Source organism: Micropterus salmoides, unplaced genomic scaffold (assembly GCF_014851395.1).
Source record: "Micropterus salmoides isolate LMB-PRFRI ecotype aquatic unplaced genomic scaffold, ASM1485139v1 Ms_hic_scaffold_7, whole genome shotgun sequence".
Classification (NCBI taxonomy): domain Eukaryota; kingdom Metazoa; phylum Chordata; class Actinopteri; order Centrarchiformes; family Centrarchidae; genus Micropterus; species Micropterus salmoides.
Genome location: NW_024044459.1, coordinates 18,216,230 through 18,234,301, shown reverse-complemented (window position 1 = coordinate 18,234,301; position 18,072 = coordinate 18,216,230). Strand labels below are relative to the sequence as shown.

The window sequence follows — 18,072 nt, the reverse complement described above, 5'->3', positions numbered from 1 at the left end:
TGGTATCGAGGTCCCGCCCTTACACCCGGCAGTCTTCAACTGATAGCAGGGCTCAGTTGTCAATCATAACATGAAACCCCCCTATTTATAGAATCAAATAACTAAAAACAAATTTATCAGAACACTTTAACGTACATCCGCATGATGAGAACTAACTAAAATGAAAAAAAAATTTACATGTATTTGTATTTTGATTGGCCAATGTCCAATCCACTAACAATGAGGGGGCGGGTTCATGACCAATCAAGATGTTTTGGCTTCTCTTTTGGGATAGTGTGTCATGTTGTCCATTTTATATACAGTCTATGACTTTCAATTTTACTCTGACATTTACTTCACAAACATTTTCGAAAGAATAATTTAAAACTTGTTTTGTTTTCCAAATGTTTGTGTGTGTGCTTCAACTGTCCTTTTACAGTCTACTTATTTACAGATAAAATAATTGATAAAAGCTAATTCATGACGTCATTGTAACTTTTGACCTTTTTGAGATATTTTGAACAGGTTTGCCAGATAAATAAAACATGAAAAAAGTAATAATGTTTTCATCATGGCATTAAAAGAAGCCAGCAATACTCTACTCTACTAACGTGTTTTAATATTGCCATATTTACTTTTATTACATTACCTGTTTTACTGTAGTGACACTATCATATCCACAAAAGTACAATCATCTCTCTGCTTTTAATTCACATGATATATAACTGACTTTGCAACAGCAGCTCTTCATTTCTATGTCTGGAATGAAAATAAACTTACAGAATAATAGAGCTGTTTTTGACCTTGGAGAAATTGTGTGCCGTCACCCTCTTCACTACATAGTGACTTAAACCACATTCATGCTTAGTCTCTGCCTGCATCTTTCGTAGGTTTTAAATTATAAATGTATTTTCGCCATTCTGCTGATACTGACGCTTGTAAGGGCTTCATTATAATATTGATTGAATATAAGCCCACAGAAACCCTCTCCTCCGTGCGCCACCTCTGCACAGTCCACTATAGTTTGCCATAATGAAGGACGATGTGAAGACTCTTATTTATCTAAAGCCTCTTCTGTAATTCAGGGATCTCTGCTGGTGTATGTGCATGTGCATCAGAACATCATGGACTATGCTCTCATCCCTCTGGTGCTATTCTGTCGCAACCTGAGAGTCCCATACACTATTTGTCCCCTCCAGATTAACAGCTCCTTCCTAAGGTACAGTCATGCACACATGAATCCACATAGAAGCTGCCAGGCATGTTGCACCGAGATAACAAGTATACAATATATATTCTTGTATACAGTATCTTCCCCCACAAATAATGCAGATGCCTTTTTTTGTCCGAAGAGATGCTGAATTTATCACTTTTATTCGCAGTATCATATTTAGGCCAGTCAATTTAATTTTAAACACAGTGTGAAGATGCATCATCACTCCAAGCTTCTTAAATGAAACTACTTATGTCTGAGCTACTGTTTTTTTTATTTATTATTATTTTGGCTCCTGCAATGGGTATGGGGACGTCCCATCCCTGTGCGTTGAGCCGACCAGATGAACCAGAGGGAACTGAGCTACAGTATGCTCTATTTTTCCTGTAGATCAATCCTGCAGAAATTAGGTGTGATCCTCCTGCCACCTTCTGCACAGACTGAGCAGGATGCTGAGATGGACAGTATGTACTCACCTGTCGCGACCACTGTAAGTCTGACCTGTTTTGATGGTTTGGGTTTAAGGTTAAGGTAGTGTAGCTCCATGAGATTTGATGTAGGAATTAACTTCTGAGGCGATTATGAACACCCAAAAACAAAATGTTGCTCTTCACTGTGGTCCGGACCATTAGCCATCAGTGTTTTAACAAATCTAAGAATCTGCAGCTATGCTAGTGGCTCTGAGACACTGTAGTTAGGCACAGCAGTGCTGTGAGCTAAATGCTAACCTTAGAATGCTAACTTGCTCACAACAGCAATGCTAAAATACTGATGGGTAGGTAGGTACATTTATTGTCACAATATAATATATATGTATATTATATAATGAAATTGAGTTTGTAACTCCCTTCTGCTACATAGCAGACAATATACATTAATACAGAAGTAATTATAAAAATTGTAAACAGAAATAAACAATATTCACTGATCAATTTGCTCTGCAGTCTGGTGGTTCAGCAGCTGAAACTTCTGTATCTTTTCCCAGAAGGGTGAACAGGCTGTGGCTTACATTGTTCGAGTTTTATAGGTATTTGGTCATCAACTAAAGTTTTTGACAAATTAAAATTTCACCTGATGGTGGTGCTAAATGAAAAGGCATGGGGTTTAAAGTTATTTCAATACAACCTCTGGGGACCATAAATGTCGGTACCAAATGTCATGGCAACCCATCCACAAATGTGAACCTCATGGTGGCACCAGAGGATTACTGAAGTTAGTGCTGTACGATTCATACCAAGCAGACATCTGCACCAAATGTCAAGGCAACCTATCCAATAGTTTAGTTTAGATATTTCAGTTTGGACTAAAGTGGTGGACCGATGGACCTACTGACACATCAACACCAAAAATATGTAGAATTAATTTTTAGGCATCACTGTCAGTTGAAGGTAATGAGCCTTGATTGGAGCTTGTGGTTAGTGATGCCAACTTCTTCGCACCATCAACCAAACAAAGACAGACTTCTTGTTTCAAATTTGTGTTCTGCACCCCCAATTAAAATGTACTTAAATAACATCACTTAAGTACAGTAACTTCTGCAGTTTTAGCAAAGCTTCCTTTTGAGCCATGGAAGGCTTTCAACAACTATTTTTCACATATGCAAATGTACCCTTCAACAGCCAAAAGCTAATTCAGGTTTCATGTACCCTTTTCTCAGTCACAGAGTCAGAGTCACCAACCATGAAAACACCCTCTCGGTACAAACCCTTCCAGCCTGACAGTTGGAGCAGTTCCTCATTAGCTTTTTAGGTGAACCCAAAAATAGTCTGTTTACAAGTAGATGGGAACAAAGCAATGGGCCTCAAATCAGAAAACATGTTGCTAATGCAGTTTTGCTGGAAAAAATAAAAAAAAAACCTTCATAGACAGCAGGTAATTATATAAAATTGCAGTGTAAGTAAAGGATACCTGTAATATGGCTGTTTAGTGTATGTGCATTCATTCAGTTCATACTCACTCGCATACATGCGCTATTCATTGCACTCCATGGTGGAGTTTTATCACAGTCGGCCCCTCAATCAGAATACAACCTGTCTTTTCTCCCCCTCTTCCTCATTCCCCTGCCTCATCCCACTCTCTATTCAATCTCAAAATTACTAAGTGGCATGAGTTTTGCTACAGAGATTGCAGCTTTGGTGTTGGCTGGAGTGACAAAGCAATGAGGAGAGGGCGGAGAGACGAAAAGAATGGTGGTTAGTTTATGCATTTAGTTTGTGTGAGCTTGGCAGGTCTAAACGGGTTGTTTCCCTTTTTTTCCCCAACCTTATTTTGGAGATTTATGTGGTCTTCATTCATGGCTACCTCCCCTCTCTCACTCACTTTCTGTCCTCTCTTGCATCTATCGCACTTTCTTGTAGTACCTTCTTTGTACTCTTTGTCTAATGCCATGTCCCTATTTACGTAATTTAGATTTTATTGATCAACACCTGTTCATCATTAATATCTTCCTGTCTTTGTATCTAGCAAGGGAGTTTTGTGTTTTGTATCAGTTGTATCACTTTCGTGTTTTGTATCAGTTAGCTTGAAGACGTTTTTCATTTGGAGGAGTTACTGGCTTCATTAAGATCAATATTGTGCCATACAGCTCAATAAAACAGCTCAGTCTGACATTAATCTACAACACTACAGCCACAGTGGAACATAAACAGGTTGTTTATGAGTGACGCAGTGAGTAGTTTTTTTTTTTTTTTTTCATTGACCATTTATATGAGTGTGAGCATATTGGCTGTGCGTGAGAAATCAGGCTTGTTTATTGGTTGTATTTCAACGTTAATAGACCTTTATTGTTTATTGAGTGTAGGCCTGCTTAGCTGCTGTTCAATGGTAATTGAATTTTCCTTGTCTGTAAGGGCAAAATAGTACTTGGGGCAAGGGTAGTGTCTCTGAATGTCATGAAGTATCCCCCCACAGTTGCTTTTTATTTCTGCTTTTTATCCCTCCCTGCTTCCTGCATTGTGACTTCTCCTCCCTTCACTGCCCTCCACTCTGTTTTCCTCTTTGCATTCCCTCCCAGGTCTGGTTTGCTATATTGCTTATGTATATTTTAAAAATGCATGGCAGGCATTTTGTGTTAATGTCTCCCCGACTGCAGTGATTTTAGATCGTTATCTCTATCAATTTTCTCTCTCCCATTTCTCTTTCCTCCCTCCTCAGCTGGTACGTGAGCTGCTACATGAGGGCCAGGCGATAAGTGTTGGTGTGTCAGCGGAGTCTGGACGAGGTGGCCAATGGCTGGCTCGCATCAGACAGCTCATCAAAGAGGGATCTGTCCCCGATGTCAGTCTGGTCCCTGTGGGCATCTCATACGACTGTTTGCCCAAGACAAACAAACAGGTGGATGTGTGTAAACACTCACTTGCCATCTTTAATGTCCACAGGAGCAAGTGAACAGGTTTGGTTCAGAGCACAGGATCTCAAACTGTGAGGTGTGCCTCCACAGGCGGGTGCGGAGGAAGAGACAATAGTACTTCACGAGGTGAAAGGGAAAGGTGCATGCCGGTGTTCTAAACAAGAAGGCAGTTAGTTGTAGTTTGGCCTGCCTACGAACATGTTCAACGGTTGGAGCTGCAGCAGAGGCTGTGACACAGAGTGCATGGATGAACTTAAGGAACTTTTAAACCCTTAATGCCAGATTGTCTCCTCAGAGTCATAACAAATCTGAACACACAAACATGATGCGCATATTTCAGCATGGTAAGACAAAGACTATTTTGACATAACTAACACAGAATATCGGGGGGGGGGCACACTCAAACTTCTTCTTTAAAGGGAAAATTGCCAGTGATTGCTATATCTCCATTAGTCTTGCCCTCTGCTATCTGCACTTTGAGACGATACTAGAGAATGGGTGTAAATTTCCATAATAAGGTCCTTGCCTCATCATTTTGTTCTGTCATTCACACACATTGCACCTACAGTACCGAACACACAGTCCTACTTCTCATAGACACTCAGACTAGCTATTTATCTTATTGCTGATCATAGCTCCTGCTTATTAGGGGTATTGCTGCTGTTATGTCCCTCCTAAAGGCAATGCCTCATTATGATATAATTGCTAACTCACTGTATGTTGCACTGTTATGAATGTGTACGTGTGTGTCTCACAGGTTGGCTTAAGCTCTGTGTTGCAGTGGCTGTGGTCTGTTCTCTGGAGGAGACCAGAAGGAAGTGTGCAGATCCACTTCGCTCAGCCTTTTTCTCTCAAGGTGCACAGAAGAAATGAGCGTGTTATCATACACCTGTCTCCATGTGACACCTCATCACAGGTTATAGACTAAGTGTGGGCGTGTGTTGTGAGCAGTGCAACCAGAAAGTTTCCTTCCCCTGTTGTTTCATTTCAATGATTTTAAGTGATCTTAAGAAGTAAAAGTATTAATAATAAAAAAAAACATGTTTTTTAACAGATTTTTCTTAACCCTGATTATTTCCTGTCCTTCCTTTAACCATTATCTTGTGACCCCTCATATTTATCTTAGGGTCCATTATGGGGTCACAGCTGGACAGGCAAAGAATCAAACTTGCATCGTAAATTGCACTTACCATGGTAGTGGACTGACTAAATTAGCTTCTACAAATGCGTTTTGGAATCTTATTTTAAAAAATGTATCCTCATTCAAAACTTGTGATATTGGGACGTATAAATAACTCGGAGCAACAGATGGTACAGGGTCAGTATTTGTCATTTGCTTGGCAGCAGTATGTTCAGTTTGAGCCCAATTTCCCAACAAACCAGAGTGTTGTTTTCCTTGACCTGAATTTTTACTGGCATAAGAATTCTGACTGTAATGATGAAGTCTGTACGTATTTGAGTGACCGATTATCCTGTTGACAGAGGCAGGATAGTTTGCATGGTTTGGGAGCTCGGCTTTGACATTATTTGTTCAGCCAATGTTGGTTTGAACAGAGCCAGCAGTGGCTCCCAGTCGTCCAGGAACAGGATCAAAAATACCTCTCAGAATAAATCAATATAGTTCAGTCTATAAACTGAAGCCTCCAAAATTATCTATTTTTAGATCAACACCTCTCCAAAACAGTTTATATAAAAACTGAACGTTGTTAGAGTAATTGCAGGACTACATTAGTTTTACCTAGGTGTACCTAATAAACTGGCAACCTAGTATATTGCGATAATAGAGGAATGGGCTGCAGTAATAATATTTGTATTTTAATGTTTTAATGCAAACTTTGTCTAAATTTCTTTACGTGGTGTATGATGAATAAAGAATGAATAAAGAAGAATGATTTAGAGACGCTATTCTTCGAAAGTGCATGTGTGCATCCATATTTTTGTGTGTTTGTGTGTGTAGGAGATATGCGAGTCGGGGAGGTGCCGAGTAGATGAATGGCTCCCTCTACAGGACCTGTTGCTGCCTGTTATCCTCAACAACAGGTAATCAAACCACCTGTGCGCATGCCTGTATGCACGAGTGAGTTTGTATACTGCAAACCACAGTGGGATCTGGATTGTGTTTTATCTAACATCTGTGAAATTAAAAAGTTACTTCCTCTTAAACTTTGAAGATAAACTTTCCTCTAAACCTTGAATCTGGCACAGATACACGATGCAAGCTCTGATGAGGGTTTTCATCCTCTTAGACTCGGTCCAATTACCGTCAGCATTACACAGTCTGCCAGTGAAATAGATAACAGAAAGAAAATAACATCCTCACTCAATCTCTGCTTGGCTTCTGAGGAGCAAAGTGGCTTCTCCTTTCATATGTTTAATTCTTCTGAGAGAGTGGGATGCAGGGGGGAACAAAAGTGAGTGAATTAGATGATGTGATAATGAAAAGAGGAGAGTGGGATAGTTGGATTGGATTGTTATCAGCATGTGAGCAGTTTTAGTTCTTTCTGCATGTCTACATCATTAACATGCTCCGCTACCACTGTGTCTCTGTCATGCTTCCTCATTCTGTTTGTCCCCGGTTGTTTCAGCTTTTGAAGCATTTTTGTTCCCATGTATAAAAAATGCAGCCTATGTGAAGGCTGACATAATGGAAATGGAAATTCCTCACGTACACTTATTTTACAGAGGTACACACGCTTTATTTATTCTTCTTTGAGATTCTCACTGTCGGTAGGACTTGTGTATTAACATAGATGTGACAGGTTCTGTACTTTACATATCGAAACATGCACAGGTAAGAAGCATAAATAACACTCATTTTACTCCAGCGTAGCCTCAGATAAGCCGCTCATTAAATGTATCGCACACGCGTACATTTTTGAGTGATGTAGGTGCTATTTTTATGCGCTTGTATGCACTTAATGTATGTACCTTAGTGTTATTATATCCACTCACGTGTTCCTTTTATTCTCAGAAACATGGTGTTAACTCATCCACTGAACTCTCATAATGGCCATTAAGAATTTATTGAAAATGCAGCTAATTTTGTAATAAGAGTGAATTGGTCATTACTGAAACATGTCATGTAATATAATGAAATACATTTTTTCCATCTGGAGCAAATAATACTTTCATAAAAACTAAACTAAATTCACATGATTTGTTACACAACTGCCTTGACAATTTATGCACTTTACTGCAACACATGATGACATAAGGCCAACAGTTTTCTTTAAACTGCCTTATCCCTCTTTGAAGTTTTAATCCCTAAGGTTTCAGTCCTGGTGAAGAAGTACTTTTTCAGAAATTCAGCAGAAGAGCAACTGGTGTGTCTGTTTACAGTGCAGTCAAACAAGTTTTAATTAAAAAGTCAGTAATTGGCCTTTTCCATTATGCCGTGAGTAACCGCGATCTAATTTCATGCTGAGCAAGGCACGAGTGGCCCTCCACACAACAGCAGACAGAGTAAAGTTGGTTACTTTGCCTTCAACTGTTCATCTAACAGCTCACTGTGTCTGCTCCCTCTTGTTCCATTACTCCCAGCAATATTTAAAACTTATATGCTGTCAAATAAATGCTGAAAGTGCCAATGTTTTGTTTTGTAGACGCATTTTTATGAACGATCGTTAGTGGCAAATACATTGCGTTTCCTGTGGCTTCTTTACAATAATAGCCACCCCGTGTTTCGCAGTTCACGCTTTAAAAGATAAAATGCGATGGGCTACATGCATGCATCGTTTCCTGTGAATCCCTTGTGCATGTGAAGGCAATCCATTAGGACAGTGGCAGGTTCTGATCCATCCATTAGTTATACCTGCTTATCCTTGAGGGTCGCCGGGGTCGGAGGGTCGGATTTTATATCATGTCATGAAAATCTTAGTCATCGTTCACCTGCTTTTCATTTACAATGATTTATAAATCAACAGAGATGATCTAAAATAACATTTTTACATCCTTCTTTCCTCACGTTTTCCCTCCAGAGCTGGCTGTGTGTATGGGCGGAGAAGCATGTCGTGGCTCCTGCCTCATTCTCATCATGCATCTGAACTCAACAAGCCAACTCCTCCAGAGAGAGACCTCAGCATCGCCATCATCCTCCACCTCATCTTCTGTAGGTCCAGGATTATGTACCCTGCTCATAAAAAACTTTTTTATAAGCTCTTGTATTATTATGCATTTGTGTTTGTGTGTGTGTGTGTGTGTGTGTGTGTGTGTCCTATTTCTAGCTACAACCTCCTGTATGGCTGTGATGTCCACCAGTCTGGTGTCCAGTCTTTTGCTGTACAGACACCGCAAGGTACGTGCATCATCCCTGTGTTTGCAAAGCAATTTCCCCTTTGGTGCCATCTGTGTTTAAATCCGCCCCCGGAACCTCTACGGATCCATCGGTACTCCGAGACGCCCATAAACAGAATTGGTTTTCTTGCTAGTGTATTAGAGTGTGACAGTGATTTTCTGAGTCATACCCACCAGTCTTCAACTAATGTCACCAGATGGTTAGTGCTCTCTTCTGATTTTGTAACAAAACTTCATCCGTCTCCTCCACAGGGTGTGCGTGCGTCTGTCCTGTGTCGTGATGTCGTCTGGCTCACGGAGGAACTGTTGTTCAGGAACAAAGACGTCGGTTTTGGGGGAAATTTAGTGGAGATTGTACACTATTCCCTCTATCTGCTTGCCCCTCACCTCATCATAGCTGCAGCGCCGTCTAGGTTGGTTTTCTGAAGAGAAACAAAGAACATTGATAAGCTCTATACTGAAAAACTGTGTCGCTTATCAAAAATCCAATTTCCCTTTCCGTGAAACCTCTGTCTCTATTACTGCTCTTTCCTCCTTTTGGTCCTTCTAGGAAAGACCCACTGATTGTGCCGCATCCTTCTCTTGGTGCCACACTTCACCTCACCCTCCAGGCCCAGATTGTCAGACACACCTTTATTTTGGAAGCTGTCGGTGGTGAGTGACTCGTGTCGCTGACAAAAATGTTCCTCTAACATTTAAGCTTAAATGTCATCTTTAGACCTTGTGTTCTACAGGCACTTTATTTTTCGTGGGAGGCCTTGGCTGTGGCTCCAACTGTTGGCATGTCAGTATGGACATTTTCAGAGTTTATGTACTTAATATTCTGAGCAGAGTCGGGGTACTGTACAATGCTGACAGATATTATGTCTCCTCTAAACATAAAAAGACAAACACGTGATGTGAGCAAAGGTCGTCGTTGGCAGTGCAGTTCTTCAGCTGGTTTCAACTGTTCGGTTCTTGCATGTTATTGTCTTCTGGTTTTCAATTCTGTTTGATGTGTAGAGATAATAAATCAAGTACTGTCCCTGTAACAAGTGAGTTATCCATGCATATAAGACCATTCAACTAGAAAACTCAGATTTACCCCAAACCATGTCTTCTCCAGGTTTTGACTGCCCCTTTTATTAATTTGGAGCTTGTTCTAAATGATCATAAACCTTTGACTGTTCCTTCTGTAATCCATGTTGTCAGTTGAATTCTGATTGATACAGTACTGCATGATAAATATTAAGGACTGCTCTATCAAAAACAAAAAAGTCTAATTGTATTTTATAGCTGATGAGAGCTTGTTTTTCCTTTTAATAATAGAAAACAACAAATAATCCGGTATACTATATGAAGATGAGCATTATTATAGAGCTATCCTGCATGCTCGTGTAACTCCTACACATTTTGGCACTATTTACCACAGTGCTATTCATGAAGCTTATAATGTTCATTTTCAACAAAATCTGAACATTATAACCTTGGAAGTAGGATTTATTGCAGTGACTTTTTAGACTGCATTATTTGTTATCTAGGTGTATCTAGGTATAATAAACTGGCAACATAGTGAATGTGTAACATGTCCTCGGGTCTCATCTGTAAAAGACATCTTGATCTGCATCAATACTGCAGCCCCATTTTAGCATTGCTGTTGGAGGTCAGAATAATGTGTTTTGAAGTACAGGAAGCTACTTCGCCTGCATCATTCATTATTCCTGCATGATGTGTTTTGGTTGTATAGGATGTGAAGCTGGTGGGCTGTGTTCTGCTGAAAGCCTTAATACATGGCTGCTAACCTTCAAGTGGTAAAAATAGAAACAAATCTAGCTATATTTTATTGAGTAGTAGCAAATCTACGGATCATATGATGAAGACTAATTTAAGGACACTTAAGGAAACTGAAATCTCCTAAGCATTATGATTGGTTTCAGTATTTGTCTTCCAGGTTTGATTTTGTGACAGACTGGGACAAAGGCACATAAACAATCCGGGTGTCAAGACTTTCCCACCAGCACATGAAAGCAGGATAATGGGGATAAAAAGTATAAATAAAGAGATAACACTTGTGTAAATGGCCGAGATCCTACTTATTAGGAAAATCTCATCAACTGATCCATTAGCCGAAGTCCGTGTCCAGTGTCCAACACGATTCAGACTGAAACCTGCTTACTTTGGATAACACCAGCTTTCTCACCCGTGTGTATGTGCATGAAGAACCAGAGCAAATGATCAGATGTTTATGTATGTTTTTGTTCTTAGCGTGTGCGGTGTCAGCCATGCTGTGCGAGGTGGCCCGCAGTGGCGTCAGCAGCAGGGTGAGGAGTGACGGCGTGGACGGAGAGGAGGTCAAAGGTGACATGGAGTTTGATGTGGCGCTCTGCCAGTCCGAGCTGACTGAGAGAGCCCTGCAGCTCTGCCATCTCCTGCCTCCGGGCTTCATGCCAGTGAGTTTGAATTCATATCACACACACACACACACACACACACACACACAAGTGTGTCTCATTCAATGGATGTTTAATGGAGCTGAACAGCCATTCATCCTGCTCTGCTGCCTCTATCTCTGGCAGAGAGGTTTCAAATTGTGTGTGTGCGTGTGTGTGTGTGTGTGCGTGCGTGCTCCATCAGACTGACTTTTAGGGCTCCGAATGTGAGCCAGAAATACTATTCCTTTCTCTGTTTGCCCACCTTTCATTTAGGCAGCTGCTCTTTCTTGTCTCTTCTGCTTGCAGCTATGTTTCCCACCCTATTCCTCACTGAAAAATATGGCTGCTGTTCTCATTCTCCTGTCGGCCATCTTTTATTCTGATCCTCTGATCTCTGCTACACACCTTATGCTCTCTGTCAGCTGTCCTCTTAGATATGTGATGGGCTGAAGCTGTTTGTGCCTCTAACCTTGCCTCACCATTGAGCTCACTCATCCTCTCTCTCTCGCTCTCTCTCTTTTTTTCTCTCTCTACCCTCTCTCCCCCCCAGCCCTGTCAGCCGTCCCAGAGTTTTGCTCTGGATGCAGTTGACAGTCTCGTACGCTGTGGCATCCTGATTATGGAAGAAGTAAGATACATTTCTACTTTTTTTTTCACCCTCTAAAATGCTACATAATCTAATTCCACACTGTTTTGAAAAACATTGCCTCAAGTTAATTTCATTTTTCGAAAATTTTAAAACGCTTGATACAATACATTCTTATTTGTTTGAATTTAGTTTCACTTCCACTCCATTATTTTATTTACTGTAGATTATTTTTTATTAATTATTAGATTAATCATTTAGAATAAAAACATTCCCAGAACCCACGATGACTTCTTCAAATAGTTTCTTTGATCTACTGTATAAAACCCAGATATTCAATTGAAACAGAGAGAAGAGGCATATTCTCACATTTTGAGAAGCATGAAACAGTGAATGGTTAACTTGTTTCCTTAATAAATTATTTCATTTTGTCCTCAGGTGTTTTAATACATTGCATTTGTGGAGTTTTATTGATAACTTCAAGTGTGAACTAAATTTTCCATGAGTCATTTGCATAACAAAGCACAGGTGTCATAAGATCTGGTATTCCCTTTTGTCAAACATTTTCCCTTTATAAAGTTTAGTGACCAAAGAGCTTGGCTTTATCATCAACTACTTGTATCCGAATATTTATATATATTTAAAGCGGCTTATTGATATTTTTAATATAATGGATAAAATAACAATGTGAAAACGATGTGACAAGGTGAAAAGGGTCTAAATAACAACTGCACACTACCTGCTCTGCACCAAACATCAGACAGAACAGTTATCGACCTAAAGTTACAGAGAGGTAAAAAGTGTGCAGATCCTTTTTTTCTAAATATCATAATTTGGTGTTTAAAGTCTGTTCTACTCTACATCCTGTGTAGATTCCCAGGGACGTTCCCATCTGTGATTTCTGGAAGAGGGAGTGCACTCTGACCTGGACCACGTCTGACGAGCCTTATCACAGTGACTCTGACTGTGAGGAGCAGGAACTGCGTTCCTACAAGGTACAGAAGAGCACTGCTGGGCCCCTCTGGCTTCTTCACATGCCTTAGAGAAGTACCAGGGGTTACGTTAAGGGGAAATTATTCCATGCTGGCATGACCTACTAATGATGGCACCCTGGGTGACTGTCTACAGGGCGCATACCAAAAAAAACAGAAACACTACATGAAAAGAACCTTGAAGTAACCAAATCTCCATTACAGAAGCACCTACACAAGTGATTCACGTAACTTGAATGCCAATTAGCAGTATGTGTCACCTTTAAAAGAAGCCCAACTGTCCCGACTGTTACATGTGATTTCAAAGCAACACAAGGCAGCTCACAAACTTCCAAAGGGAGTGAACAGCCAGTGTTCAGAGTGCATCAATCACCAACACTGCGAAGTGACTTTGAGGCCTGAATCATGACAGTACATGTAAAACTTAAAACTGCATCATAAAATAGAAACGATCAAAGCACAGTGACATGGATGGTCATCAATCAATAATTTTTTTGTAAAAATGCCATAAAAAAAACTCACATTTTCATTCAAAGGTACACGGAGGAGTTTTAAACAAACCGTAATGTTGACACCCAGTGTTTCTTACCAAAACATTGCGTGTCCATGAGGTTTAACAGACATGCTGAGTGCAGTTCTGGCGTCAGAAAACATTTTCAATGTCACGAATGTATTGAAACCTCTTTTGTTTACAATCTGTGTGGAGCCTGTGGTAGTTGAGACACGCGCGGGAGTCATGTTAGAGTCACATATTCCAAAACCTTGACACGAGTGTCCTGACTGAACGAAAAAGAGCAGTGGTCCACACACTAAATATGGCAAGGGCTCAAAAAAACATTAATGGAACACTTCGGCCTTCAAATTTGTTGTCAGGCAAACATCTGTATGAACAAAAAGCAGGTTACATATACAGACGAAACTGACGGCTTCACCTACAATTAGAAGATCACATGATACGGACAAACACCCATCACCCAGTGTATACTATGTAAATGTCCTACAATAGGCTGTACGATAAGCACACAATCTCATTCAGTTCTATTTGAATTGAACCGATGGGCAATATTGTGTTTTTATGTACTCAGTAGGATCTTCTTACTTGCTTACTTGGGATACAGCCATTATTTGACACCCTGCTTGTATCAGAAACTGGAAAGATCCCTGTAAGTAGCTACAGTAAACTATACAGAAGACATCCAAATAAGTTCTTCCTGCCTGTGCCGCAAGCTAGTTCACCTACTAGTCCAGTGAAACCAATGCCACCTCCACACTGGTATAAAATCCTCTCTCTGACTTCAGCTTTGTCCACTGAGAAAGAGCCTCGCCGGTGTTTTATACAGCTTTTCAACTCTAATCTTTTCACTTTCTCCATCCACTCTTGACGCCTCTGCTCTGCTGGGGACAACAAACACCTCCATACCAAACAGAGGTAGAGACTACATGTAGTCCTTTTTGTTTTTCCAAAGGCATTTGCATTTTTTTTCAGCAATGCAAGCTCAGGAACAATATATTCCATCATAAGTCATTTCTTGTTACTTATCCTCCAACATACACACTGATACAGATCCATCATCCCATTAGTGTTTATATATTTACTTTACAACCACGCTCGGAACCACTTGCTGATCTTATTCTGCAAATACATCTCATCCACATCCACTCATTCAGTCTATTAGGATTTAATTTTTGCCAAGCAGCCTCTCTGGAGCTTGTTCGTAGCTGTTGATTTACCCTTTTATGTTTTAATGTGTTTTTTACTCCTCATACAACTCAACTAATTTGTTCTGACTGCTCTCTCTCTCTTTTCTCTCAGTCATGTTGATTTTGAAGTTCTACTGTGTATTGAAGCTTCTAAGTGCTGCACATTCACATAATGATTGTTTAAATGCAGATTGAATTAGCCCCATTGACTAAATGGCGACTGTTTGTTGAAAAATTGGAGGAGCTCCATTCAAAATGTCACGTTGAATGAAACATCGCTTTGTTGTCAAGTCTTTATGTGTTTTGTGAAACAGTTTGTAAGGAGCAGAAAACAAGGGCCCCCTTGGGCAACGACAAAAACAAAATGATCTGATAAGTTTCCTACACTGGGATGAGTTCAAATGTGCAGAAAGGAGAAGAAACCCATAATACTGTATCTGCTGCAAGCTGTTCAATATGCTGTGCTGGTGTGAGATTCCAGACTTAACATTTTACAATGGTTTTGTATAGCTCAGTTTTTCATTTTACAAGACCAGCTGCACTCGACATTACAGACTCTGCTCCCGTATATTTCCATATTATTGATTGATATCATGATTATAATGGCCCCATACTCACTGTTAAACTATTTATAAAGTGCTTTAATGAACCCCCAGTTTTATGGCCTCCCTCATTTACCAGATGTAACCATTAACTTTTTGCTAAATGTTTGAATACATGAATGCAGAGCAGATGTAGATTTCCAGCTTCTGAATCCCTCAAACAGATGAATGTTTTTTTTATGAAATAATTGTCCAGTTGTTCAATGTACACTATATGACCAAAGGTACATGGGCACCCCTGTCCACATACTTGTGTGTACTTCCAGTGAGGGAAATCTTAATTTTACAGCATGTAATAAACCTTTAGCTTGCAGTGTGCTTTCAACTTTGGGCAGCAGTTTGGGGAAGGCGCTGTCCTGTTTCAACACAGCGCACACGTGCACAAAGCCATGATTAAAGTGATTTTGGTGTGGAAGAACTTCACTGGCCGGCCTAGAGCCCTGACTTCAACCCCATCCAACGCCTTTGGTATGAATTAGAAACCTGAATCTAAGCCAATCTTATTACCCAACAACAGTGCCCGACCTCACTAATGCTCTCGGGGGACTGAATTGGGCGAAATCCCTTCAGCCAAAATCTTTCTAGAGAAGTGGAGCCTTTCAAAGCAGCAGATTAATGCCCAGTGTTTGGAATGAAATGCTCAACAATCACATAATGGGTATAATAACGGGTAATGGGTTTTGGTGTCTACATACTTTTTGCCATGTAGTGTACATAGATTTCAGGACTCATATTGTAGGACTGCTTTCTGATGACAACTGGTTTATGGTGCAAGGTTCAATTTATTCATCCATAAAATCCCATCCTAATCAACCAACACTTATTACAGGACAGGAAAAAAAATACCCATAAAATAAATCTAAAATCTATCTAAGAAAAACTGTTTAAGAGAGAGAGAAGACCATTCAAACAACTGCATAGAAAACTAGGATTCAAATTAGAGTTTACGTCCTTCTTAAACGTTTCTGGTTGTACTATTGTATCTTCTGTGGGATAACAAAGGACAGAGAAGGGAATAAAAAAGGAAAATGCTCTGAAAGTCTTCTGAAGACACAGGGTGAGTCTAGTCTTTCCTTGGTTGTTTCAGTTGTTTGGTCCATCTCTTCTGCCAACAGTATATCACCAGTGTCTTCACACACCACTCAAGAGAAGACAAACCCCCTTTGCCAACACTAGTGCACACAGTGACTCGGTGACTGCCATATATTATTAGTATATTGGTTGTCTTTAACTTAAAGGTTTTAGTTTAGATAAACATAAAAACATCAGGATTTTACTGCATGAAGCCAAATACAAAACTTAACCAGCGCTGGGATTTAAACCTGGGACACCCACATAAAGGTATGTTACTTTTATAGTGTTGTGCCTCTTCATCCTTCAGATGTATTACTTTCTGAGGCAGACAGACCAACTGACAGTGAGGTCTCGTCATGTCAGTGGTTCTGAACCTTTTTTAGGGCCAGCGCCCCCCAATCCAGGTCCCTTACTGCCCCCCATCGAAAAGATGTTGGCTATTTGCCCTAAAAATTGTTGATGATTATTATTATTATTAGGTTATTGTTTGCTGTTGTTAGTATTGTTATTAAAAAACATTTAGAAAACACATCATTGAATGACAAACTTAATTACTTTCCCAGGGAACAAAAAAAGCCAGTAATGTTACTCCCAGAAACTCTGTGTGAAGCCAGAGGCTGTTTTATGAATGGGGATCTTAATAAGTGGGGGGTCTTGGTGTCCACCCCCAGAAGATTTTGAGCATTAAAGACTTAATTTCCTGCATTCTGGTGAAAGTTTCTGCACCAATTTATTGTTGAAATGTTTTTACATAAAGGGAAACGCAAATATGTTACTCTTGTAGATCAACTTAATATCATCACTGCTGAGTTAACACACATGATTTAGTCTTCCCTCCTCTTTTGTGTCTTTTGTTTGGGGATTTAACCTCTATAAAGTTGTTTGAGGCACATTTTCACCTCAGTAATAAATCATTTTAATTCAGTTATTGACTGGATTTTAATAACTCATTTGTTTTAGCAGGGACCGGCAGGGGGAACAGACTTCTTACTGCTGAATCATTAATAGCATCATTAATAATATTGATAATAATAATTATTATTATTAATGTCATATGTAGCCATTTTGCTACAGTTACGCTTCACACAACAGCTGCGGCTGTGTTTGCGACCTGACCTTTCTTTTCTCTGTGAGGGGGAAAAATGTAGAAAGTTGCGTGGTGCTGCAGAGAGCCCCAAGCTGCAGTAGTGAATGGCTTTAATGTTGCAGACCACAATTTTTTGCAAGTAGTTGAAAGTTTAAACTCCTATTTTTGTGAATCTTTGGGGTAAACTCACCTCAAAATTTTCTACCAAACACCCCCCAAAAGTAACTCAACGCCCCCGTTTCCAAGATATTGCTTCCAGCGCCCCCAGTCACACTCTGAACGCCCCAGTGGAGAAACACTCCACTATGTGTTCATTGTAGGGGAAAACGCTCTTTCATCCTTCCTCCAATCCTCATTTTACCATTTCTGACCACTCCTGCTTCGGTCTGTGTGTACTTTTCTAGATAAGCCAGCCAAATCAGTGTCCAGAGATGCTCTTCTTCCTCTGCAGTATGCTAGCTGGTCATCTAAGGTCGCTGTGCTGGGCGACCGCTGGACTGGACCTTCTACACACACCTCTGCCAGGTATGCATGTTTTATGTTTTAGGGGCAGTATTGACCACATGTAATTGGTAGAAACTTGTTTTTGTGGCAACTTGAAGAGACTTAAAGAGGTGGTATTATGCTTTTTGGCTTTTCCGCTCTCCTTTATTGAGTTTTATACCTTTTTTGTGCTTGTAATAGGTTTGCGAAGTGAAAAAGCCCAAAGTCCAGCCCAAAGGGAGTTCCCATCTCCCACAGAAAAGTCTGCTCTGAACTGTTTGAAAACAGCTCGTTTGTAGTCC

The 18,072-nt window shown here is 40.1% G+C and overlaps 1 protein-coding gene across 1 annotated transcript in view; it reads left to right on the top strand.

Moving 5' to 3' along the window:
* The window catches only part of gpat2 (glycerol-3-phosphate acyltransferase 2, mitochondrial), a 37,467-nt gene that overhangs the window by 14,055 nt on the left and 5,340 nt on the right, over window positions 1-18,072 (top strand). The window contains exons 8-20 of the mRNA XM_038703725.1: window positions 1,065-1,198; window positions 1,583-1,682; window positions 4,346-4,525; window positions 5,299-5,397; window positions 6,499-6,581; window positions 8,519-8,649; window positions 8,765-8,835; window positions 9,087-9,247; window positions 9,385-9,488; window positions 11,079-11,263; window positions 11,796-11,873; window positions 12,704-12,826; window positions 17,692-17,812. Of these exons, the coding sequence (XP_038559653.1) occupies window positions 1,065-1,198; window positions 1,583-1,682; window positions 4,346-4,525; window positions 5,299-5,397; window positions 6,499-6,581; window positions 8,519-8,649; window positions 8,765-8,835; window positions 9,087-9,247; window positions 9,385-9,488; window positions 11,079-11,263; window positions 11,796-11,873; window positions 12,704-12,826; window positions 17,692-17,812 (1,570 nt within the window). The remainder of the gene's footprint in view (window positions 1-1,064; window positions 1,199-1,582; window positions 1,683-4,345; window positions 4,526-5,298; window positions 5,398-6,498; window positions 6,582-8,518; window positions 8,650-8,764; window positions 8,836-9,086; window positions 9,248-9,384; window positions 9,489-11,078; window positions 11,264-11,795; window positions 11,874-12,703; window positions 12,827-17,691; window positions 17,813-18,072) is intronic.